General features: G+C 38.5%; 1 protein-coding gene across 1 annotated transcript; it reads left to right on the top strand.

The window, feature by feature from the left end:
* Nucleotides 1–2,984: 2,984 nt before the first annotated feature.
* On the top strand, nucleotides 2,985–19,475 carry tbca (tubulin cofactor a). The gene is made up of 4 exons (XM_058416179.1): nucleotides 2,985–3,152; nucleotides 14,630–14,735; nucleotides 18,113–18,199; nucleotides 19,208–19,475. The coding sequence occupies exons 1-4, from the start codon at nucleotides 3,100–3,102 to the stop codon at nucleotides 19,286–19,288; spliced, it is 327 nt and encodes a 108-aa protein (XP_058272162.1). The 5' UTR covers nucleotides 2,985–3,099; the 3' UTR covers nucleotides 19,289–19,475.
* The last annotated feature ends 8,318 nt before the right edge of the window (nucleotides 19,476–27,793 follow it).

Here is a 27,793-nt window from a genome sequence, read left to right as displayed (position 1 = left end):
AGTTGATGATTATGGTTCTTGTGTTCACTCTTTGTTTTTGTTTGTTCTTTGCACACACAAAACAAATCTGCACATGTATCTGCCTCCACCACTGACTCCTGACACAGATGCTGACACTTGTACTGCTAAGGAAATAAATGATCATTTAAATGCTGACATTGCACTTGTTTAAAATTTAGTCTGTACCCATAGTCTTTGCTAGCAGCTAGTGAAAGCCAATGATAGGAAAAAAAAGACCTGGCCAGCCTGATGGCTGTCTTTTCTTCTCACCCCTCTATGCAATTGCTTGTTCTCTCCAGCAAAATGAGGGGCAGCTGAACTAGAATTTACCACTAGGTGAAACTGCAGCTGTTTTACTCACACACGATCATGTTGTATGTCATTATGCTGCACCAGTGCCACAGTAATTAGGGCTCCATTTCAGTCTTTTTACTGACATGCCCTTGTCTTGTCCCCTTGAGGGAATTCCCTGTCCCACATTACGCCTGTTTCATACTGGATGTGTGAGCAGAGCAGAAACATCATGCACACAATGTGCTTTCACTCCGGCAGTGATTGTATCACAAGAAAATCCCCTTTAATTTAATTTGATCGACATTAAAGTTCTTATGCCTAGGTGGAAAACCTCCTCAAGTGGCTTATGGCTTTTGACTAGATTTAGTTTAGATAACTCTTATTTGTTTTCATTTTCCTTGTTTTCTGTGCAGTGCAAGTAGTAGAAAGAAGAAAGGCCATCATGCTTTATCTGTTGCTGAGGTTAAAAAGAAGCATGAGATGAAGACTTAGCAAGACTTAACAACCCTTGTCAGGTGATTTATTTATGATGGCCAGCATTTTCTGTAGTGATGTGATAGTGTCCCCCTCCCACACACTACATAATTATATAACAACTCATTTACTATACTTTTGTGGTATAGGCAATAAACGCCTGATCACAATGTGTGTTCAGGGGTATATATATATATATATTTACTGTATGTCATATGGTGACTGGGTGAAACACTGTAGACATTACCTAAATACTTTTCTTGTGAAATGTTTCATGTCAAGTCATGTTTATTTTTACCAGAAACCTAAGCAATAATATAATACAATATTATAATGATTAGTATTTATATTTCAAAACACATTTGTTTCTTTCAAACTTGGTTATGTTGCAAACTACAACTAATACTACATCTAATAAATGCCAGGATGGCTGTTAGACTCTAGATCCCAGCAAAGATGCCAGACCTAAAGATTACAACAGTAAGTTCAGATAATGACTATTTTTATATTGCATAAACTTGAAAATGTTGCATAGTATTTATTTAAGTGAGGACTTTATGTATTGCAGTTACATTTTACATTTTTTCACCTCTTGCCTTTTTCCATCAAGGCTTTACTGTTTCATCAAGTTGCTTTTGTTGTAATGTGTGCAGGAGCACATCCTGATATGAACAGACTACTATTGTGTAAAGTCAGGAAATATTATATTGTTTCGTTACTGTTTGATTTGTTGGATTGTAAAAACCATGCCTTTGAGCTATAGCAGATAGTCATGGACCTACATCTAAGATTGTATCTTAATGCCTACACTGAATAACAATGGTTATTCCATTGTTAGTATTTCATTATATTATATAAAGCAAGTAGCCATGTGTTATGTTACATTGTGAGTCAAGGACATGTTATATATTTTTTTACTGCATTGTCTCAAAGCAACTTTACAGAAGTATAGAAACATAGGATAAAAATGATACATTTTACAATTAAGTTACTATTTATCTCCAACATTTATCACTTTAAAAATTCTATAAAGTGTATTGAGAAAGCCAGGGGCCAACAGAGCAGTGCAGACTTTGGAATGAGACCTAATCTGTGTGCCACGAAAGCCTTATACTGTCATAAGTATCCAACTGAGTGGTATAACAGAATTTTGTATACCTGTTTGCTGTTTGTGAAACTGTTTCAGAGTTACCTAAATGGTCAACACCTTTCACTCACATAACAGTGACTGTGCATAGCAATGATTGTTCTCTATGCAAAATGTGGTAAGTTGGTCCCAGATGAGCATGCCACAGTAACAGAGCAGCCCATACCCCCATAAACTGCTCATCATGCACATTGGCAAGCTGTCACGCACACTCTTATGGTCTGTAAAGTAGTCTCCCATTTGAGCCAATGCAAAATGCAGATATAAAACATCTGATATAAACACTATTTGTAAGTGCTGCCTGTTACTGTCTGGTGGAATATATGGTCAGGCTATACACCGATCAGCCATAACATTATGAGCAGTGAGAGGTCTCCTCATCATGGTGGGTGGGATATATTACGCAGCAAGTGAACATTTTGTCCTCAAAGTTGATGTGTTAGAAGTAGGAAAAATGGGCAAGTGTAAGGATTTGAGCGAGTTTGACGACGGGCCAAATTATGATGGCTAGACGACTGGAACAGAGCATCTTCTATATTAGGCAGGTGGCCATAATGTTATGCCTGATCAGTGTATAATTCAAATTGTATAATGACATGGGTAAGCAGTCTAATCTTGTTCTGAGTGAAACTATATTGTTTATTGACAGATAGCACCTTTAATTTTGAACATATTTTGATTGACTGTGATTGCATTTGAAGCATGTATGATTTTAAGCAACAGATATGGTTTGGTGCTCCATGACATTTCTACTGTCACACAGGGACGTGTAGAACCTTTCAAAGGATATTTGTGTGTAGATTTTTATGCACATGCAAATATTATTTCTATTTATGTAACATGTTTCACATATTTGTGTGAAATGTTTTTGTCGATGTTTGTTACACATTTGCACCTTCCACTTTATACACGTGAAAAAATACGACTGCAGTACATTTATCATGTACAAAATCTTTTTGACCCCTTTTGGTAGCCATACCTATGTGACAGCGCCAACAAGCGACCTTTGGCCAGTTAGCAACGTGCATTGTTATTACGCTTTGGTCAGGAGACGCAGCTCGGGGTGCGGCAGCCCGCGTCTGCGCATGCGCACTCCGGCATTTTGGAAGTCTTGGACGAGCTTCTATTTCGGTTAGCCTTATTTTTTTGCGTATTTACGACGCTTTTCTGAAAACACCTTCATTATGGCGGATCCAAGAATACGCCAGATAAAAATAAAGACTGGAGTCGTGAAACGGTAAGTGTGCAAAAGAGCAACGTGTGGAATGATATGTATGTAGTGGTAGCATGAGTGCTAGGTCTCGGCTACATTACTGAGCCGTGAGGAGTGTGTGTGGTGTAGCTAGCAACTGTGATAACACACACACACACACACACACACACAAGCTGTCTAGCACTCTTGAGAGTTACAGTGAAATGTTCTTTACTTATATCACATTCCTTATTGTTCACAAAAAGTGATATTCTGTAGCTAGCATGCTAACCTCAAATACGCACAAACACTAGTCGTAACATTTTTATTTTATTATTTATTTTTTACATAATATTGAACAGTATATAAACTGTTGTATCCGTTCTCATCATTTTTACCGTTCGCGGTCAGATATGAGCCGTATTAGATTCCGGGCATTTGTAGTAAATAAATAATAAAATGTTGCTTATAATAATTGCTATTTTCTGTAGACAGGTAGATATTCTCAAAAATATCCATGAAGGCTGAAAGCATGCATGTTCAGTAAAATCTCTGGGGATTTAGTTTGAGTTCATGGTCTGCTGAGTCATCTGCGTGTGGTCAGATTGGTCCTTTTCCCAAAACCGAACTTTAAGGCCAGCACGATTCAGGTGGTGTCCAGCTATCAAAGTTCATATTTAGATTTTGGGAGTGTAATGTTCACTATATTGCCAAAAGGTTTGGGACACCCCTTCAAATCACTGAATTCAGGTGTTGTTTCAGTCCTGACCTCAGCCGGATAGAACACCTTTGGGATGAAATAGAGCCAGACCTTCTCGTCCAACATCAGCGCCTGACCTCATTAATGTGCTTTTAGAGGAATGGTCCAAAATTCCCATGAACATGTGGAAAGCCTTCCCAGAAGAGTTGAAGCTGTTATAGCTGCAAAGGGCAGGCCAACTCCATATTACAAAGGTGTTCTATCAGGTTGAGGTCAGGACTCTGTGCAGGCCAGTCAAGTCATGTTGGAACAGGAGGGGTCATCTCAACAAAAATTGGGAGCATGAAATTGTCCAAAATATCTTAGAATGCTGAAGCATTAAGAGTTCCTTTCACTGGAACTAAGGGACCAAGCCAACCCCTGAAAAACAACACCTGAATTCAATGATTTAGTGGGGTGTCCCAAAACTTTTGGCAATATAGTGTAAGTACTTAAAATGTACTATAATATTAAATCAGTATCCCATTGATTTTAGCCTAGACATTTACATTGTAGCAGTACAGTGCAGATGTAATGTCAAGTTGACATCAGTACAGTATTTTATTACATTACAACCAGATTGAATAGCATGAAAGTCAGCTATGGCAAAGAAGCAATGCAGATGTCTTGCTGTTTCTAAAATCTGTGACCTTAAACACCTCCCTAAATGCAGTCTTTGGAATGTTAATCCTGTAATAAACTAGAAAATAAATGCGCTTATGCATTTGTATGATAGATGATAAAGATGTGTATTTTGTCCCTGAACACTCAACAAACTCTGTGGATAAACCTTTCACCATTATCTCTTCCTCTAAAGCAATACATTTACGACCCATTATCCATTGTCTTCTTTCAACAGTGTGAATTGATGAGCAAAAAGAAATGTTTTGACAAAATGGGATTGAATTGACCTCATGCCCTCTGGTAAAAGATGACGTCCATGTCTATGGATTACGTCTTAGGCCTGTTTTCATTTTAATAAATACAGTAGTAAGGGAATAGCCTAATACTTCTGGATGAAATCAGAAATGACATCTCTGCTATGCATGCTATGTATGACGATTCTGTAACTGGAGGACAAGATTTTATGTAGCTTTGTGAGGGGTTAAAACAAATGAGCTACTTTACTGATGCTATTAGCAGAGGAGAATATTTATATGTAGAATTTTTCATTTTTTCATGTATATATGTTTTTTTTTTTTTGTTTTGTGTATTAGGAAATAAAGATATGTGTTATCTCTGATAGGTGTAGATGTGCGGTGCTTTCTTTTTGACCTGTTTATTTTATTGCTTAAAGTGTCTGTGTTGTGTAAAACATGTGTTGATGCCTGTTGGATGGGCTTTATTTAGAAGGAATTTAATTCAGAGGCTGAAATTGTACATTAAGCATAAATTAAGCATTAATCAATTTGATGAGGGAAGATAATTGGGTTACTAGGTAGTATTTACAAAAGCTATGGTCCTTGGTTTTGGGGTATTTTATCCTTGATTCCTTGCACATCTTTTTGAATTACTACAGTGTCCGGTCATGTAAGCAAACTTTTACAGGAAAGTGAGCAATCGATGAAGCCTATACCTTCTGCCGAAACGTGTTACATGTTTTGTTCAATATTTGAACATCTGTAACCCTTAGTTCAAACCAGCAAGCAACTAAAACATGGGTGACTTTTCACATGCTCAGTATGGAGGTGCAATTTCACGGACAAGCAACAGTGCAACGATTAACACTTGAATTGAGATTTTCTCAATTCTCTGTAAATGCAAATCCACACAAGTAGCTCGAATGAATCCTTGCACCAATCCCATGGCTTGTGTGGTCTAACATTAATTCAATACCCTACTTTAGTTTAGTTTCAATAGTCCCTATTTACTGTTTGATGTCCTAAAACAGATAGTTGGTGCATTTGGTTAGAGTGTGTAGCTAATACAGTCTGTTGGGATTTCTAACCTGCCACTGAAACCTAGCCTTTAAATCAAGCCATTAGTTTTCACACTGATTACCAAGTTATATAATCTAGGTTTAACTAGCTAGCTCTAAAAGGAACTAAAAAAAATCACTGGAGTGCGCACACCCACAAAGGACACAAGTGACTTGTCAGTTGCTGTTGTAAATGTTGTGTTAATAAATAGATGTTTGGTAAAATGTTAGCGCTGAGGATTCTTTATTGCTTGCAGACTGTTTTAAGTCTTAACTCCTGCTTGCAGGTAAGTAAAAACTCTCTGCTCCCTTTACCAGTACAACTTTTTTAGTCCTCATGCACACCTCTAACTTCCTCTGTGCATCCAGACAGGTTGCCATTTTTAAAAATTTCAGAAATCGTTTGCCGCTGTTGTTTGTGCTATAGTAGCTTTTCTTTGGGATTGGAACAGATAGGCTAGTCTTCTCTTCCCATGTGCATCAGTCAGGCTTGGGTGCCCATGAACCTAGGGGTGGGTGATATGGAAAAAAAAAAATTAGATCACGTTTTTTTTCTGGAAAAATCGCGATTTTATCCCGATTCTTTCTCATGTTGGTTTTAAGACTGTTTGGCAAATTACAGAGCTACAATACAGCCAAATTAATGTCTCCATATTAAAAATATAGCCTTTACCATTTATGTTTTCAAGTATTTTTTAATCAAGTTAACATTAAATGCAAGTGCAACTCTGCAAATTAAGAACAGTCAACAAGACTTGCATAACAATGAAAGACTTGCCATCACAAAATGAACATTGGTTTAAGAAATCTTACATTAGTAGTGGTAACAGTTGTAACAGTCAGATAGTTTATTAGACCTAGATCCTCAGCAAAGAGGTTCAAAAATGTAAATAGCTTATTCTTACAAAGTTAAATAAAAATATTAACTTGGTCTAGTCAAATAAATGCAAGTTCACAGACTTTAGCATAACTCCCAAAATAGACATTGGCTTCAAAAGGTAAAAACAAACATACAAAAATGTAAACTACCTTTTGTAATCTGTTAAAAAGTTTTTAAAGTGCAACATGATTCAGAACCAAAACCATAAAATAAAGGCACAAAAATATTTCCTGACCTGAGGCTTGTAAACTTAGCAGCTTTAGAACATATCAATTTCTAAAAGAACACAAAGTATGACTAATCACAAATTTTTAGAAAGGAAAACCAGCTGATTCACTTTATCTGGCTTGAGAGTTGCCCTTTGGCAGGTGACAATGTTGCCACCAGTGCTAAAGGCTCTTTCTGAGGGAGCACTTGTTGCTGGAATGCATAAATACTTTCTAGCAAGTTGGCTAACTCTTGGAAAGTTTGTCTCATGGACTTTCCACCATTCCAGCGGATCCATGTCACTTTCTGCATTTGGTGTGGACAAGTAGCCCTTCAATTCCCCTTCTATTGCTTCTTTTAGAGATAAGGAAGCTGATGTTGTGGCTGCAGATGCACTTACAACACCTGAGGCTTTCAAAAAGCTGGCAAGTGATCTCTTTGCTTTCTTGGGTGGTGTCTGATCTTCATCAGGGCTTTGTGATGTGGCGGTTGAGGTACTAGAAGTAGGCTGCTGATTTGATGATGCTGGATTCTGTATGGTCAGCAAAGACTCCAGCTCAGACACAGCTCTGGTTTGTATTCCCTCAATTTTGTCTTTGTCTATGTATTGTGTTTTGAACCTGGGATCGACAAGCGAAGCCATATCCAGCCGGTCAGTGGTGGGGTCCTGATATTTGTCATTGAGGTATTCAAGAATGGTAGTCTTCATTGTTTTTGTTGGTTCAGTATCCTCATCATTCAGGCTCAAAATGTTGACTTTCAACAGGTGAAGCACTGGCTTTACATAAGATATACTCACATAGTCCTCACCTGAGAGTGCATCAGTAAAGTCTCTCAGAGGACTTGGAGCCTTTTTCATAGATTCCATCAGGTCAACATCCTGCCATGATGGGACTAAATGCCTCGTCTTCCTGTCTGCCTTCAGGACCTGAGAAATCGCCTTTTCCTGGTCAAGCACTCTCTCGATCATGTTGAGTCTCGAACCCCATCGTGTTGGAGACTCAGTGATGAGCTTCTGCTGATGAGTCTTTATGGGAATCATGTCTTTGGCCAGGTAAAATGTCACCGCGTCAGTTACATCTTTCCAGCGCTTGCTCGTTCTGTCATACGGAGTTCCTTTCTCAAATGCTTCTTTCGTTAGAGTTGCTTGTTTAAACCTTGTAGTTTCTGGCTGCTTGGTTGTACCTGCTGATGTACTCGCGTGGAGTCCCTTTATAAATTGACTGTCGGCATATTCTTTGGATGCTTTCTTTTGAGGTGGGTAAAAAGGTTTGTTGTGTTGCCATCCGACGTGCGAATATTATCATTGCAACATTTGCAAATAACTGGTTTGCACTGTGTCTGTTGGGGAAAAACCAAACCTTTTCCTTATCACTGATGTTTTAGGGACCAACTCCTCCGTGTTTTCCTCCATTGTCACTGAGTGCGTCGCTTAATCTCACTGAATTTACGAGCAATGCATACGAGCTTTTTAACCTGGCGCCATCTAGTGCGGGGATGTACACGAAATCAATAGAAGTACAATGGATATAACGTGCACCATATAGGACGATACAACGATTTTTTTGGAAAAGTGGATCGTGCAGTCATTTTAATCGTCCGCGATCAAATATCGTCATATCGCACACCCCTACATGAACCTGTCACCGGTTCAACGCTGTCCTTCTTTGGACCCTTTTAGTAGATACTAGCCTCTACATACTGGGAACACCCCACAAGACCTGCTGTTTTGGTGATGCTCGGACCCGAGTCGCTCCTTGCACTTGCCAATTTTTTCCTGCTTCCAAACACACCAGCCTCTACAACTGATTGTTCACTTGCTGTCTATATATCATATATCCTACCTTTTAACATGCGCTACTATAACAATATAATCAATGTCATTCATGTCACCTGTCAGTGGCGTTAATGTTATGGCTGATAGGGCTGTGTGTGTATGTAAAACTGAAATATAGTTCCCTTTCATATGTATGTCAGGTCAATAAGAGAAAATCATGGTCATGAGTTTGTAATTAAATCTATTTATAGAAACACTTGCTGTGGTACTGTTGATCATTACTTAGATTATCAGTATAAAGCTTCTATAACCTGAAATAACAGCCACTAGCATGTACGCCTCCACTATTATCTTTTGTCTGGTATAATGATATTGTATTGTTAAATTAATCACTCATTAGTGTAGTTATCAACTTTAAAAGTTAGAAAATATCATAAATAAAACCTCTTATTGCTTCATTTCTTAATTATAGTATATTATTCCATGAGTTCATGCAAAGCTGATGTATGTGCCACTGTGATTTATGAACTCCTTAGTGTTAATGTTTAAATAAATTCTGTTGGAAAATAAATTCCCATTGGTAAGCAGTTTCCTACCATATTTGCTGAGATGATAAGCATAGGTTACACCTAATACCACCAGAACCATACAGTCCTCCCTAGTGACTCCAGCTGTAGCAAGCTCCACTGACACCATTAATGCATGCTCAGTGCTCCTGCTTCCAGATGAATTTCTCCATATGAGTTCCACTTACTGCCACACCAAAAATACAATCTTGGATCAGATGCTTTGGAAAGCAGTTTCCTACTTGACTCTTTGCTGATACAATAAAAGATTGTGTGGGTGGCAGGCACTTCATAGGGGTCATCAGGAGGGCACCTTCTTAAATGTTTCATTGATTCGAGCCCACTACATCTCTAGAAGGTTCAATGTTGCAGCCTGGAGTCCCTGGGGCATCCCCTCTGCACTTGACCACCCACTGGCCATTTTAGGGTCCTTTTCACTCATAACCAAATGCTTCATTTAGCTCCTCTTGAAATCACTGGCCTACTTCCTAGTGCCCTTGGTAGTCTTATTTGTGGATGTAGCCACAAACTTCAACATCCAACCTCCACTGGGAGGTCTGTACATTTGATCCTTAATCAGAGGCAATCTGTTAATCTGGTGTTTGACTGGTCATCAGTCTGTCCTTCAAGATTCTTATTAGCCGAATCGCTCAAGAATAAGTTGCTGAATGTTTGAGATATGGAACTATCATTGTAACCAGCAGTTGAAATGGTTAGGTTTTGTGACGGATCCCAAACAAAGTCAACGTCATTCAAATGTCAGTCAAATGTTATGTATAATTATTCACTCAGTAGTTTCCTTACGCTTTGCAGTATCTTTTTAGGAGCGTTTGATACCGAAAAAAATAGTAATATGAAGGACTAGACTTTACATTACTATTACGGTTCGCAGCAGAAGCATCCTTGTTCACTCCACTGGTGCTTGTTGGTTCTGTAGTTTCCCAGAATGTGGTATGGAGGGCCCAGAAATATACTTTTATATTGAGTGTTGGTAGGTGGTAGGAGCTTCTTTCTATGAGTTAGTAAATATATTGTCTCAAATGGACCACTGGATTATTATAAATGATTACCACTTTAGACCACTAAAAAAATGTTTACTAGATAATAGGGATGCAACAATACAGTTAACCCACGGTTCAATACGTACCACGGTTTTTACCCACGGTTTTCGGTTCGGTTCAGATGGCTTGGCAAATTAAAGGTTTTTTTCCATTATTCTTTGCTTAGGTGACGGGAACATTAAGTGTGTTAAGAAGAAAAAAAAAAAGGTTTTAGTTGCAATTCTCTTTATTTTACTTAAATGCAAAAATCAACTAACACAATGAAAGTGTACTGAAAATAGTGAGATATAAAAATTAGCGCTTATATGAATTTATTACAGGAGACAGGTTTGGACGGCGCTCTTTATTTCCCAATCCACTGTGTAATGACCAGTCACTGTGAGAGAACTCTCTGTAATGACCAGTCACTGTAAGATAACTCTCTGTTACCCCTGAGGTCCAACTATCTGTTATTAGAGCAAGACTTTGTGCTTTAACCAAAGCGTTTTCAATTTTTTTGCGCATTTTTTCGTAGAGGCCAGGAAAAAGGCTCCTGCTTCCACACAGTGATATCGCGGGGTGATGGAGCTGTAGATGTGTGGTCATGTTGGAAGTATTTCCATGTCAGTATCTAACTCGTGTGGAACACTGCTTAAACACAGTCATTTTTTGTTTACCGTTTTTGTTTCATCGGCATCATGATCAACAACAAATGTCCCCAGACCACAGATCTGAGTCACGGCACCGCTTTCTCGTGTTTCTCTCTCACTTCACCGCTCTCCAGGGTTAGAATGAAATCTGACACCAGCACCACAAGCATGGTCACTGCCCCTAACTTTAGCGCTCACTGATTGGATATTTACTCGCGGGGAGGCGTGTCTGTCTCGGCGCGTAGACATACCATGCAGGCAAACACACACAGGAGGTACAGAGAGTAATAGAGCGCATGAAGGAGAAAAAAAAATTATTATTATTTTTTTTAAAAAACGCCTGGTTATTATTGTTTTAAAGAAGAAAACAAAAAAACGCGGTTCACATATGCGTATTGAACTGTGGAGGTCGTACCGAACGGTTCAATATTACATCGAGTATTGTGGCATCCCTACTAGATAATCAAAAGTACCCTGATTTAAGAAAAGCAGCTTTCGACAGAATGGACTTTGTTTGTCAAGCTGAATTATGATGTTTTTATTCAAATCATTCATGTGAGTCATTTAGACAAGATATTTTTTATTCATAAAAATCCATAAGACGAGTCATTCAATTACGAATATCAAGGTATAAAAGAAGGACGTCCTGTTACAGCTAAACTAAGAGAGTGTTGTGCAGACATTTTCCTTTAATGGTGTGCAACGTTTTATAAGCACTAAATGACCAGTTTAATATATTCCAAGCTGCATCGTGCCATGTACCTAGTGTGCTGCGTGACTTCATGTGAGGTATAAAGAATTAAAACTGGGGTTTCTGTTCATGTACTTTCAAAGATGGATATACAGGCTATGCTGATGTAACCTTGGTAGTCATATCTGCCCAGTGGTCAATAAATCTCTAATAAAAATACATCCAGTGCCACTTTCCAAGTTAAACTGCATATTTAATATTGCACGTGATATTTAAAAGTACTAACATATACATTTAAACAATTGTATTAATATACATTGCCTTATAGATTTTGTCTGGAATCAGTTTTCTGGCAGTGTGAATGGAGTATGAGAATGAGTAGACCAGCTCAGTCAGGCACAGCATACAGTAAAATACAGCATTAATGTTAAGTATGGAATCAAGAGTTGCTCATTACATGTGTTTATCGTGACTGTGATACTACAGGACCCAACATACATGTTATGGGTTTGGGCAGTTTTTACTTACTTACATACTGGACTTTCTAGTCCAGTCAGATATGATGCTTGTAGGACAAATAAAGGCAGTGTTATTTAACCCTGGAGTTTATTGTATGCTACACTGCGCATTTGTTTATTGCGTCCATTCGTTAATCTTCTGAAGTTACTTATCCTAGTCAGGATTCCTGTGTTCCCTATATTATTTGTTTTTGAGACTTTGATTTTGGGGAAATTTAATTCAAGCGTACAAATCGTACACATGACTCTAGCAGTGGGATTAGTCAGACTTCCATCAGAAGCAGGCAGAATTTGGAGATTGAATTTAATAATAATAATAATAATAATAATAAAAATGATAATTTAAATAATAATAATAAAAATGATAATAAAAAGCAGGGAAACTGCTACTAATAAAACATATATAACTTATGAATTTTATTTTATTATATATTATTCACTTTTTGTACCCCAAGTTTTGTTTTTACAATTCAAGAAATGGACAAAAACACTGCTGCTTCTGCTTAATGCCCCTTTGTCTTTTTTGTTGATGCCATTTCTTCCTTGAAACTTAAATAAGTCTTGCTTATTTATTTTTTGTGTGTGTGTGTGTAGGGGGGGGTACTGTTGCAATCCAGCTGCTCATTTCTGGGACTAGTTCAGTAGATGGAGCTTAATAAAATGACAACAGTAATTTGCTGTTTGTCAGCGGGCACTGGCACCTCAAAACTACAGTATTAAAGGCAATGGAATGTATGTCGCCTCTGATTCCTTTTTTCCCTTGATTTTCCAGCACGGTCCGTTTTTCTATTACAGCGCAGAAAAATTGCACTGGCAGTGCCATTTTAAAGACGTTGAGCTCCACCATGAGAAATTAACATGAGCACGACACTTCCATTAGCTTGTCCTTCAGCTTTATGGGAATTATTCAGCACCTTTCGCTTTCCAAGTCCTCTAATGCATCCTTGTGTCCCTCGCATTTCTCTATATTTTACCTCCCTGCAGCTTTATTTTCATTCTACTTAAATAGTCCTATATGGGCTGTATGCCCACTGCACATGGAACTGGAACTTAAATGGAAAACTGCAACAGTACTTTACTTGGCTGAAGGTTTCATCTGGATGGTTTTTTTGTTTTTGCTCAAAATCAGCCCCTGCAAGAGCTAATTGTTAAAATGATCATCACTGTTCAATTGTTGATCATTTTTACATGCAACAATATACTAAACAGGCTAATAAAAAAAAACCTGTATGCCTCTTACCTTTTGGAAATGAGCGGTGTCATTGATGCTGGATTTAATGATAATTTAGCCAATTGACTGTAGTCACAGTGACTGGAAACACCCACCATATTATCTGAGCATATGTTAAGTATTAACTCAGTGTTGATGGAATAATCTGGTGTAATTGATGTAAAATATAAGTGTTAGAGATGCAGGCTCATCAGCAGCATCTGATGGTCTGATTTATAGGAGAGCCTCACATACCCCCTACTGAAAACAGCCACATCATTCCAGACAAGTGGCATCATTGGGCAGACGGAAAAAGCCCATTAGCCGGAATCATTATCAGTAGTGATATTTTCAAACTCCATTACAGCTACTGCCTTCTTGAATTTATTTGCCGATTTTGGCTCATTTGGCTGAAATTGATTGATAATTAAAATTTATCAGTGTTCCTAATGCCTGTTTTCAGTAACAATCAAGGAAAAGTGGTCAATTTGCCACTTGACTTGGTCCAAATTACAGGCAAATGTGTGTGTGAGGGGTGTATACAAATTAGCATATTGGTCATTAATGGCTTGATAATGATTATTATTAATGATAGAATTTTTTTCCTTAGAGGCTTAAAGTTGAAGTTCTTTAGGTGGTATTGGATGCATACTGCTTGTATTCTCAGATAATTAGGAACTAATCAGTCCAAAAATAAATTTGACCATTATTTTTCTGCTTCCATTATCCTATAAACTGCTCTGACTAGACGGTTTAATTTTACTGATTAAAATATTTTTTTAAGCCTATGTTGCTTTTAAATATCTTATTTTGAGCTTCATCTGGAATTTACTTTAATTTACTTTAACTTGCTAGAAATATTTCCTAAAAAGGAGCACATGGAATATGAGTTCTGTGTCTTTTTATCAGTGTCTGTCTATATATTTAAAAATACCAAGCTAATTTCAGCCATGAATAATGTGATCTGTCTATTTCCATATGTTTTTTTTTTCCTCCAAATCTGGAAATTATGATTTATTGATTTTAAAAAAATGTTTTGGATTTTATTACCCCATTGATGCATTGATAGAAATCTCGGAGTATTTTTAAGTTTTATTTAATTTGTTAAAACATTCTGCCACATAGTCAAATTTGCCACAAATGCCTGCATGCAAATTGTGCAAACCAAAGTGTTTAGCTATTTCTCTATTTGTTAAAGTGATCTGTAAAAATCTGCTATATGTTGGGTTGTCTGGGTGGCTAGAATTCTCAAAAAATCTAGCAACACTCAGTTTAAATACGTCCATGACACCTCTTTTGCCTTTTATTTTTTTTTTTTTTTTTTAGGCTGGCTAAGGAAGAGGTATTGTACATAAAGGAGGCAAAACAGCAGGAGGAGAGAATCGAGCGTCTGAAAGCCGAGTCAGGGGATGAGCATGTTATCAAGAAACAGGTAAATGCAAATTACAAAAGACAACAGAGAGTTTGTTGATGTAGAGCACATATGGGTGTGAAGGTCAGGCAGAACTGGGTCTTTCAGCTGGACAATGATCCTAAGCATACCAAAGTGAAAGTATTGGCATGCCATCATAAGGCCCTGACCTGAATCCCACAGAAAATTAGTGGAGTGAACCAAAAAAGTTTGAGCAAGTAATTAATTACAACAATTTTGTCAGAAAGAATGAGCAAAAATTTCTGTGTTCAAGTACTGAATGGCAAATAATGTCAAAAAACATTATTTGCCAGTAGATCTCTAAAATTGCTATTTGTGTAAGTATAAAAAATAAATACAAACTAGTAATTTGTAGAACTACCTATTGCTGTAATAACAGGTTTAGATCTGTTGGGGTATGTTCCTACTAGCTTAGCAAAATATTTCTGAATGATTTTCACCCATTCACTCTGGCAGATTTACTCCAGGTTCTTCAGCTCAGTTGGATGTTTGTTTACTGGACTTTTCCAACTGTGCTACAGATTCTCAATGGGATACAGATCAGACTTTGACTTGGCCACTATATCCCTTCAATTTTGTCAAGGAGTCCAGTGCCTGGGTTAGGTTTGTGCCACACGTAGTACTTAGAAACTTGAGCAGAGCTCTTGAAATGGTTGTCTGGTGTGCCATCACTCCACTCTCAGCCACTGTAGTATGTAACTCCTTCAGAGTGACTGTGACTTTCCTCACCAGGTTCTGTCTTGCTTGTTTTTTTTCTTTGAGAAAAAGGTATTTTTAAAAAAGGTATTTCTTTGTCTAGGTAGTCCTCCAGCAGTGCTTACAGGGATGTTCTGCCTTGTACCCAAGTCATGAAATTCATGTAACTCGATCATTAGGGCCCGAGCACCGAAGGAGCAAGGCCAGAGGCCTTGCACCATCGGTGCGGAAGCCTTATTGTTTTCGTTAGAATTTTATATTTTTTTATTTTTTTTCAACCTTTCGGGGCATTTTGGACCCCTTAACCTGCTCAAAAACTCTTGAAAATCAGCAGACAGGTTGGAATCTGCGGCCATTAGGAGGTCACTGTGGCTCAACCCTGGGCGTGGCACACACCCGTTACAGCGCCCCCTGGAACATCTTGCTGCATAGCTGATACACACTTGCACGTATCCATGTACAATTTGGTACACACTTAGATCTCATTGAACTGAACAACTTTCACACTGCATGTCATTAAATCTAATCCACAGGAAGTGAGTTATTTTGAGTTGTTTGCAAAACGCACCCAATGGAATTTGAAATACTCCTCCTAGGGAATTGATACAACTGCCACCAAACCCAGGCTAAAATGATCTCAAGACATTTGATAATGCAAAATTGATGAGGGATTTTTGATATCTCAAACGGTTCAGCCGTGAGAAGCCCTTAAACTTATGGCGAATAAAACGAAACAGGTAGTGGCTTATAACTTCTGTGTACATTAAGTGATCTACATGAAACCTTAGGATTATGTTAAGCATTGAAAGCTGATCACACTGATATGACAACTGAGTCTCGGTCATAGTGCCACCAACTGGCAGCAGGAAGTGTGTCACTTTTTGAAATCTCTAATATTTTCTCCCTTACTTTCACTTACTTTCATATATATATATATATATATATATATATATATATATATATATATATATATATATATATATACACTTATATATACACATATATATATATATATATATACACATATATATATATATATATATATATATATATATATATATATATATATATATATATATATATATATATATATATATAGTGTGGTTCTAAGAGTTGTAGCTGGGCTGGGAATTTTGCTGAAACCTGAAGCAGTGGCAGAGATGAGGAGACTAGAGAGAATTGATGCAATGCAGAGAGGTCCAGGAAAATCTCTGAATGTCATCGAGTGGTCTCGCCAAAGTGCAGACTTGAACCCATAGATCATCTGTCAAGAGACCTGAAGTCAATCCTGATCCTTCCTGTCCAATTTGATTCAATCTTGAGAGGACCTGCTAGGAAGAACTGGAGAAACCGTTCAAATGAAGGTTTGCAAAGATGGTAGAGACTTAACCAAGAAGACTTGAGAATGTAACTGCTGTCAAAGATGCTTCAATAAAGTATAAAGCATAAATAATCTCATTAATTATCTAAATGAAAGATCTGCAAAAATTTTGCCTTGTTATCATGGGCTCTGTGTTTAATAGCCAGGAAAATAAATCTAATTCATTTCAAATTCAATCTTTAACATAAAGTTCTCTAAAGGAAGTCAAAATAAACTGAAGAAGGTCTGAATACCTTCTGAAGCCACAGTATATACACAGTAAGCACTTTTGTACTAATACTTAGCAGGCTATCCCTTTGTTCTCCAAACAGCCTCAGTTCCTCATGACATGGATTCCACAGGATGCTGAAAACATCCCTTTGTGATTCTGCCCCATGTTTGAATGTTTTTATGATTAAGTCGCTCAATTCATGCAGATTTTTCGTGTTGATTTGATCTTTCATGCTGCAACCCCATTCTACTACATCCCACAGGTGTTCTATTGGATTCTGATCTGGTGACTAGAATGGTCACTAAAGGAAGATTGAACTTGCTGTCATGTTCATAAGTTTGAGATGACTTTTGCACCTGGTCTATAACAATACTCAATACTAGGCTGTGGCTTTCAAGCAATGATTTGTATTAACAGGCCCAAATGTGCCAAAAAAAACATTTCCCACACCATTATGTCACCTCCACCATCCTGGAACGATGACAGGTTGGGTCCGTGGATTTTGTTCATGCCAAATTCTATTGTCTACGTGCTTCAGCAGAAGTGCTGCCACATGATTGGCTGATCAAATAATTGCATGAATGCATTGGTAGGTTGGTAACTGCTCAGTGTGTGTGTGTGTGTGTGTGTGTGTGTGTGTGTGTGTATACCCCACCACCTATACCCCTTACGACCACCTGTACCATACCTGTGACAAGAAGGTTATAGTAACTAAATGTTTCTTTGCAACCTTATTCATCAGTAGAATATCTCAGAACACATAGCATGCTAAACTTTGATGCAGATGGGCTTACAGCAGCCATAAATTTCATGTTTTCTCCTTGGTTAATACTGCATAGGCTAAAAGGCTACCATAAGACCAGGTTTTGAAATGAGTAAAAATAGTGGCTTTGGCTTCAGACACCTGCCTCAACTTGTATTTGTTCCTTTATCCCTTTTTTGTTGTGAGAGTGAGACAGTGTGAGAGAGAGAAAGTGAGAGGCGGACTGAGAACAAGAGCGATCTCTCTCGCATCAGAAGTAGATGCAGAGAAAGCTTTGCTTTGATAAGTGTGTCTGATGATAACCAGGGTGTTTGCGTGTGTAACAGATGGAGGTGTTGCAGGAGTCGAGAATGATGATTCCAGACTGTCACCGCCGTTTAGCCATGGCTCATGCTGATCTGCAGCAGCTGTTGGTGAGCTGAACAAACACCTCTTCCTATGTTTGATGACCAAATCAGTCACCTGTGTGAATGCTTTAAATCACCCAGAATAGTATTTGTAAAATGCATTTTTCTGTGTATGTATATCTAATATGCTAATGTTACATATATCTGACTAGTGACAAGGCTAATATGTTTAGATTTAAAATTAAAATGCCATAGAAGAAGAAGCAGCCTTTATTTTCTTTATTTACATACATACATACATACATACATACATATATCCCAGCTTGTTAGAAAGTTAGGGTCAGAGCACAGGGTCAGCTGTAATACAGCACAATTAGAGCAGAGAGAGTTGCTCAATGGTTCAGCAGTGGTATCATTGGGGCTTGATCCCCTCACTTTTCTAATCTGTAACCCAAAGCCTTAACCAATCAACAATCCCTGTAAATACCTGTATTTATCACAAACACACATCTATAGTAATCTGATCCAATAATGTATTGTGCTTTCAGGCCAAATTAAACCAAAAATAGAAAACCCCAAAACAGTCCATATTTATAGACTCTCTATAAAAATATTTAACTTTTAGGCGATTAGCCAAATGTTGTGCGCATGATGACAGTTGTTTTCTATCATTAAATATAGTGGGCCTTTTTGGTAATCCTTTGACTACTCATTGTGTCATCTGTTGTAAGATGAACTGATTAAAAGCCCACAATTTGTTAGTAAATAAGCACTGCTTGTTAAGACATTTTATCAGCTATCACTAAAAAGGAGGATCAATTAATCCCATACCAGCACTGAGTTTTTAACTAATTAGGTTTTAAACTGAGATGTAAAATGGCAATGCATAATACTAGTTTGTACAAATTATATGGTAAATTGCATTATTAGCCAATTTTAAATATATTTGAGAAGGCATTCAATTCCAATTTTGACTTTGACTTCCACCTGTCAGCCAGCAGGTCAATGCACAGATTCCTGAGAAAATGTGGATTCATTGGTGATGTATGTCTGTTTTATTTCTGTGTATTCCAGGAAACGGGGGTAGATCTGGAGGAACTGGAGGAATACAAGGAGGCCAGAAATGTTTTGGACTCTGTCAAATTGGAGGGATGATGTAAACACGCCTGCGCAACACATGTCCATTCCATTAGTCAGGAGTTCTTAATAATGTTGATGCAGACAAGTCTGGTCATTGTCTCTTTTTTGTATTTATTTTTCACACAATGAATATATTGTGTCACTGCATTCTCTGTTGATTGATTTGAAGTTACAAAATTAAATAAACATTGTTACTTTACAACTTTTTCAATTATTTCCATTTGTAGCCTTCAAAAAAAAGCATTCACTACAGCTGTAAATTTATAGGTAGGGTCAGTTTAGCTGTTTCTTCCTGCATCTTCTTACAAATACCTACAGCAGGAATGCTCTGATGTCCTATATTAACGACCTAGTAGTTGATTCTGTGTTGTATATTTTTATCTAATACTATATAACATTTATTTACTATTCTTGCTTTATCACCTGGAAGTTCTCTCTCTCTAGGACATACACAGAATAGCAGCTTGTGTGCCAAAAATCCAGCAAGAGTGTGTGTGCGTGTGTGTGTGTGTGCATCCCAGGTGTCTTAGCTTTCGGCTTTGGATCTGTTTATGCATTGAAGTCTGAAGTATTTTTAGACAAGTGTCACAGCACAGATCAGCTTTGATATTACCTAGCATTTCTGTCTTGTACCAGTTTATAGAGATGTGCAGATAAAGATACAAGTACACCCTTCCTGTTCTTTCACACATCCCCACTGTTTATTCATTGTGAAATATATTTCAAATCGCATGATTTTAATAATTCTGCAGCCTGTAGTTCAGTAGTAGAGGAACGTTTTATGGTACTGATACTCAAAATAGGAGCTTCACTGTTGCCAATTTTATTAAGAAAACCTGCAAATAATACAGTTACTTGTGCATGAAACCCCCTCCCAATTCTATAGACCTGGCTATATGTTGTATGTGTTAGGTTTTTTTGTGTGTGTGTGTTTTGTTTTTTTTTTTAAGTTAAGTATATTGTGCTGGAAGAACAGAGTGTGGATTCAATTGTGGGTCCTTAACACGTGTGTCATAGCCAGTGGGTAATCACAGTTAGCTAAAAGTTTATAAATAAGAAATAAAATACATTCATGAATGTAGTGCTGAAGCCATATTGTTTTGTTAAGGTGAGTTTTCCTACTCTTTATTCTTATTTAATAAATCATGGTGCTGGAAACCTGCTGTTGAGAATTTTAAGCATTCAAACATGACACTCTTGGAAATCTTAATGGATTTGTTAAGATTTTGTTTCTCTGCTGAGTGTTGATGGGGAAGAAAGACCGTTAGCACTAGTAGAAGATTCAGTGCAAAATATCTACTTTGTTTTTCCCCCCAATATCTTGACAAGTACACTATTTAGGTTATCCAATATCTTATAACCCGATGATGATGATGATAATAATAATAATAATAATAATAATAATAATAATAATATCATCACCACCAGCCACCACTGAAATGAATGACCTTGGTGGCATTTCAGAGAAACCACAGAAATTGTATTTTCACAGGACTTTGCCACTGATGTATTCAGTAACACATTGCTGAAATGCCTTGCACATAACTAAAATTAATACTTTAAAAGGAAGTTGAGATAACCCTTCATAAAAATGTTTATATGCTACTGGAAATATTCCCCATCCTTATACCTACATTTGCAGGTGTCCTAGGAATTCTTTCCAAAGTGGCCATGTAGTACTATGGTTTTATTTCATCTAATTACAGTTTGCCGGTAAAGATACACTATATTGCCAAATGTTTGGGACACCCCTCCAAATCAGTGAATACAGAATTGAATGCTGAAGGAACACACCTGCAAGTTATAAAATAATTGTTGCTCAGTGTGTTTGCTCCTTCATGCAGTTCAAATCCAGCAATCATGTAGCAGCAGGGAAATGCATCAAATCAAGCAGTAACAGTTTGAGAACTTCAGTTAATATAGTCGCATCAAATATCAGAGTGAAGAAAAATGGCAGTGGCATAGTTGTGGATGACAAACTGTCTGGTCTGAATATTTCAGAAACTGCTCATCATCTGGGATGTCTACTCACAATTGTCTCTAGAGTTTATACAGAATGTGTTGTGCAAAAAAACATCCAGTAAGTGGCAGTTCTGTGGTCAGAAATGCCATGTTGATGAGAGAGGTCAAAGAGGAATTGGCAGTCTGGTCCAGGATGAAAATGTGCCATGTCACAAAATACAAATCATCTCAAACTGGTTCAATAAATATGTCAGTGAGTTCAGTGTACTTTGATGACCTCCTCAATCACGAAATCTGAATCCAATAAAGTACCTTGGAATATGGTCAAACAGGAGATTTGTAGAATAAATGGGCAGCTGACTATTCTGCAGCAAATAGTGTGATGCAATAATGGAAACAGGAACAGAAAATTATCTGAGGAACACACAGCAGGTCAAATCTTGTAGTGGATGCGGTACAAAACAACACAAAAACCCACAATGGCTTCCACTCTAGTCACCCAAGAACAGAAATCTGAGACTACAGTTTGTACAGGCTCACCAAAATCGGTGAAGGTGCAGCCTAAAGGAAAGTTTCATTTATTTAATTGTTTTATTAATATACATATTTATATATGTATTTCTATAAAATAATATCTACTTAATTTGATTATTAAAATAATAGATCAGTTTATTTTACTTTTATTTTCTATTTAGTGCGCCAAATGCTTGCATACAACTTGTTAATTAATTGAAACACTTGGGGTAGCTTTCCACAAGGTTCTTGCAACACTTTGCAAGAATTTTTGTCCATTCCTTCTGACGATGTTTGGTCTCCTTGCTCAGACCTGCATTTTAGTTCAATTCACAAATCTTCTTTGCGATCAGGTCAGAGCTTTAGGATGGGCACTCTAATACATTTACAAGTCTGTTTTGTCAGAATTTTGGAGGTATACTTAAGCTCCTGCTTGGAAGGCCCAGTTGTGATTCAGTGTTAACTTATGACATCTGCCTGATGTCTTAATGTTTTGTTTCAGTACTTCTAAATCATGCTACTCTCTTTTGATACCTTCTATTTCCAAAGTGTCTTTTTTCAAGCAAAACACTTCCACAAGATGATGCTGCCTTGCCCATGATTCACAGTTGGGATGGTGTTCTTCATATTGAAAGTCTCAACCTTTTTACTCCATAGACAGATAATTACACCCAAACAATTACATAATTAGTTTTATCTGACCAGAGAACACTACTAGAAACAGCTGGTGATTACTTGGCTTTTCATGCTGTCTTGGACTAGGGCTTTTATTTCTTGTGTGACTGCTGTCAGGCCATGGCAGTGTAAATACACTTTAAATGGTGGATGTACATACTTGCTACCTGATGCCTCCAACTCCTTCAACAGTTCCTTTGTTGTCCCTAAAGGTAGGTCCTTTTATAACCACAGATCAACTGGAATTCTGATATCATTTGAAGAACATAATTCTGTCTTTATTTAGCAATATCTTAATTTAAATTCACGTTCAAATTTTACAACGATCAGACAAATTTGGGGCCAATCAGACACCTCCCTGATGGTACTGCATGACGGATAAGTATCTGTGTGTATTTCTTAGCATTGACGACACCATTACTCCTGATCAAATCTCCAACTCTATTTGCAGGAATTCAGCCACATACCTGCAAGGAACCTCCACCACACTTGGTGGAAGACATTCATTGTTGTACCACTCTCCAACCCTTTGGTAAACAACCTGCCTCCTACTACAGCCATTTATTTCAAGTTTTGTCTTATCAGTCCAGAGCACCTGCTGCCAGTTTTCTGCACCCCAGTGCCTATGTTTTTGTGCATAGTTGAGTCACTCAGCCTTGTTTCCATGTCGATGGTATGGTGTTTTGGCCACAAATTCTTCTATGAAGAACACTACTGCCCAGACTTGTCCGGACAGTAGATAGGTTTACCTGGTTCTAACTGGTTTCTGCCATTTCCAGGTCCAGAAAAAGTCCAGGCTCTAGGTGTTCTCTTGGCTGAGGGCCCGAATGTCTGGCGGGAAGAAGCTCCTCCTCATTTTCTCTGTATTTGCCTGCAAGGTGCAGAAGTGCTTCCCTGAACAAAATAAAGATAATGCTCCAGTCTATTGTTAGGATGACAGATCTTTCACTACCCTTAGTCCAGCACTGCTTGCTGTACTGAGTGGCTGGTAGGTCCTCTCCAGCTTTCTGCTGAAGTTCACTTTCAACTCCTTTGCCTTGCAGACGTTCAGAAGGAGATTGTTCTTCTGTCACCAAGCCTCCAGGTTTTTAATCTCCTCTAAATAGACCATCATGTTTTTGTCAGAGATCAGGCCCACCACAACTGTGTCATCAGCAATCTTGATGATGGTGGTGGTGTTAAAAGTGGCCATGCAGTCATGTGTGTACAGTGAGTACAGCACTGGGGGCTCAGACCACAACCCCGAGGGGTCCAGTGCTGAAGGAGAAGAAGGATGAGATATGTTTGCCCACCCATACTGTTTGTGGTCTGTTCATCAGGAAGTTAGGGATCCATCAACACACGATTTGAGGTCCCAGGACCTCCAACTTAGAGGTGAGTATGAAGGGAATCACACTCTTGAATGCTGAACTGTAGTCTATAAACAGCATTTTAACATTATTACCCTTTCTGCTGTCCAGGTGGCTCAGGGCTGTGTAGTGGAGGTGTGCAATGGCATCCTTGGTAGGGAGGTTGGGACAGTACTGTAGAGGGCCCAGGATGTCAAACTGTAGTGGGTCCAGGGTGTCAGGTAGTGAAAATGTGATGACATCTCTGTCCTGTCTTTGCAAAGCACTTCATCACTACAGAGGTCAGGGCTACTGGACAGTAGTCATTGAGGCAGGCGGGCTGGGGTTTCTTCAGGACAGGAACAAAAGTGGACTGTTTAAAGCACATGGAAATTATAGACTGTTCCAGGGAGAGGTTGAATATCTCGGTGAACGCTGATGCGATGCACATGCTCTCAGGAACCGTTCAGGGATGCTGTCTGGTCCCTTATCTTCCTGGTATTCACTCTCCTGAATGCCTTCCTCAGGTAACACCTGAACATGTCCCAGTCTGTGCCATCCAGAGCATCCTGCAGATTGGTCACAAATTGGTCTGACCAGCACATGAACTCTGTCTGAACTGGAGCTTCCTGGTTCAGCCTGTGTTTATGTCTAGGCATGAGGAAGATAGTAGCATTGTCTAATTTCCCCAACTGTGGACATGATTGTGCTTTATAACTTATATACTGAGTGGGGCAGGTAATATGCTGGTACAAGTTTGTCACAAAATGTTTGTGGTCAGCACTGTTAAAGTCACCCGGCACAGTGAGCGCAGCGTCATAATGCTGTGTTTAATACAGAGTGAGGAGCTCATGTATCTCTCATAAAGCAGTGCCCCGGTCTGCCTGAGGTGAAATGTAAATGCCATTGACGATGGCCAAACTAAATTCCTGAGTAAGGTAGAAATGGTGATCCGGAGCTGGGTGAACAGGAGCATGAAAGAGGTACAGTGCTCATGCTGTTGTACCAGCTGATGTTTGCCATCACCCCTTGGCTTCCCAGACTCCATTATTCTGTCCATGCGGAAAACCGAGAAGAACTCGGCCGGTTGGTTGGCATGGTCGGGTACTGTTGGGTTCACTCAGCGTGTTCCTGATGCCGGCTCGTTTCGCTCATGGCCTTCATTCTGGTCGCATCCTTTGTTGCTCCTCAGGATTTCACTCAAGTCCAGGGTTAGAATTTGTGGTACGTGAGTGAATTGTAGACCAGTAGAAATAAGAGTATTTCTATCATATGTGATGATGTCCATGATGCAAAGAAAAGATGGTTAAAGAGGTCACATCCTCACCAGCGCCATCTTATAACACTTATCTGAACAAAATAGAAATTCTAATTGACTTACCAAAAGATATATATGGGGAATACTTGGTGTATGAAGTGGTGTTTAAGGCAACAGTAACAGCTTGGTGGTACTGGGGCCTGAACCCCCAACATTCTGAGTAGTAATCCATCACTGATCTGAATGTGAATTTCTTTCCAAGGTATCCCATAACCTTTTTTCAGACTTCAGACATATTGTTAAAGAGAGGGAGACAGAGAACCAGATAAGCCTGGCAAATTATAACTGCTAGAAATTGCTATTCATTAGCTTTCAAATGGCACCTCTGTGATCTATGGTGGCCAAAAAAGAGGCACCACAAACCAGGTATTTTAACTCTAATTCTGGCTACAATGCCCATTGTGTTTCTGTTGATCAAAGATAGATAGACTGTTTATTATATCGCTTAAAGTTTATTGATCTATGGCTTCGGACCAGACTTTGTAGAACAGAGCATCTTTGTTGTCCACACTGATATGGTAAGAAGTGCTCTCATACCATTGAGGGACTATTTTTGATTGGTTTTCATGTTAATTGTCAAATCACTGTCTGCATAGTACTGTACTTTTGCTATATGATTTCACATCAGCTATATATGATTTTACATCAGCTAAATAAAAGACTATATAAACCATATACAGTTATCAAAATCATACAGGCCATAAATAACAGTTTTGTCCTCAGCAACCTCTGTAAACAAACAAATAACCTTAGCTTTCAAGGTTTTTATTTTCCAACAGTGAACGAACATTCAGAAATATAATTAAATTGTTGTGGCAGTGGGGGCATGGTTGATTTTCAGTTGGGTATGGAGAGGAGGCAGATTGAACCAGCAACCATCATGTTTAAACATTAGAGACAATTGTGTGTGTGTAAAAACTAATCCCAGAAGGTAAGCAGTTTCTGATATACTCAAACCAGCCCATCTTGTACCAACATCCGTGCCAACCGTTAAAGTCATAGAGATCACACTTTTTCCCCCATGCAGATGTTTGATGTGAATATTAACTGAACCTCTTGTCCTGTATATGCACACTCATCAAGATGGCCTCCACAGATGATCCAGAGGCCTTCTTAAAACTTTCTGAGCATACACCAGCTGAGTGGGAATAGCTGGAGAAGGAAAGGGCTATATGAGTCCCTCTACACCCTTGATTTCAGGGGAAGCCAACTTGGTACCCAGCAGCTGCCTCCACAGACACATCTGCAGTATTCCGCATCAAGTGGGTGATGCTGCAGAGCCTTGACTGAACATCTGAAGAGCATCACTAACAATTCAAGTGCTGGCAGAGAAGCAGGATGTAGAACAGATCACAGAGCTGGTGGTACTGGAGCAATTCAGGACTCAACTCCCAACAGGAATGACAGAGTGGGTCCGGTGCCACTGGCCCACCTACCTGGATGAACCTGGAAAAGGATCATTTAGCAGCAGTCCCTGGTCAGCCCTTTCTCATCCCTGATCATCCCTTTCTCTACATCCTTTATGTCATGCTCTCTTCACAAACTGTACAAATGATTAGGGATAAAACCGATTTTACATTTAAAGCATTTGAAGACACCCTCATCCAGAGTGACTTACATTTATCTCATTTATACACAGCTTGTTTTATGAAGAATAAAAGGTCTCAAGCCTCCATGGGATTTTCCTGGGTCTCGTAGATGTCATTATGGAAAACTGAGATGAGGACGCTTCAAACAGCAAAATACTCTGGACCTAAGAACAAAGCACCTTTAGTCATCTACAACATGAGAATTTGCAAGGTACCCCTGCACCAAGCTCTCTGTTCTTGCAAAGTGGCAAGTACTCTATGAGGTCACACGGGAAATTTGACTCTGAGGTCAGATGAATGAATAGAGTTGATGCTTGTCAAATGTAGTTTTAGGAATGAAGATCTACCATACATTGCATGCATTAACTCACTGTGCATGAACAAAATGTCACGTGTTAAAAAACCTGGCTGTACACAATTGTAAGATACAAATCAAATCAAATCACTTTGTCACTTCATCGTAACCACAGGTGGTGGAAATCCTCAGTGCATTGTCTGTAGCTGTGCAGTATACACAAAAACACATCTACAATATCTACACATCTACAATCAGAGAATCTACAATATACAACATGATGACATACACACAGTATACATGTAGGACTCAATACATAGTACATGTTTATCTACAATAGTGTTACACAATGTGTAAGTGAAATGTGTAAATTCAGTAGTGCAAATGGAACAGTCAGTGAAGTGCAGAATAGTGAGGATAGCATGGTCAACATTACTGGAAGGTATGCCTGTGCTGATCAGCGCATGAGGCACATTGTAGTACTGTAACATCTTCAGTTCCACCACCAGACCACCAGAGGGAACCCTCACCCGAATTCTAGCATTTTCGGATTACCCAGTCATTTCCGGGTTAAGCCTGTATAGATCATACACATTCTAGTACTTGATGTGAAGTATTAATAGTGTTTTCCTGTGTACCATGCTGTGTTCTTAGTTTTCTTTGCCTCAGTGTTTGACCTAGCTTCTGTATATTGTTCTACTGATTTCTTGTATTGTGTTTTGGATTTGTTTGCCAAGTAGATTGTCTTCCTGGTTTAATGAACTGTGGTTATTGTTGAACTGGTTATCATTTGGATTGTCTGCTTGTGGATTTATTATTAAACTTCTGCCCATGGACTCT

This window comes from Hemibagrus wyckioides, linkage group LG18 (assembly GCF_019097595.1).
Source record: "Hemibagrus wyckioides isolate EC202008001 linkage group LG18, SWU_Hwy_1.0, whole genome shotgun sequence".
NCBI classification, from domain to species: Eukaryota; Metazoa; Chordata; class Actinopteri; order Siluriformes; family Bagridae; genus Hemibagrus; species Hemibagrus wyckioides.
The sequence above is the reverse complement of the archived record's forward strand: the minus strand, read 5'-3'. Positions and strand labels throughout refer to the sequence as shown.

Bases quoted from the DNA above. Each gene is read 5' to 3' on its own strand.
- tbca (XM_058416179.1), top strand. From the start codon at position 3,100: ATGGCGGATCCAAGAATACGCCAGATAAAAATAAAGACTGGAGTCGTG. The intron at 3,153-14,629 runs GTAAGTGTGCAA...TTTTTTTTTTAG, and splicing joins AAGACTGGAGTCGTGAAACG to GCTGGCTAAGGAAGAGGTAT. The intron at 14,736-18,112 runs GTAAATGCAAAT...CGTGTGTAACAG, and splicing joins AGCATGTTATCAAGAAACAG to ATGGAGGTGTTGCAGGAGTC.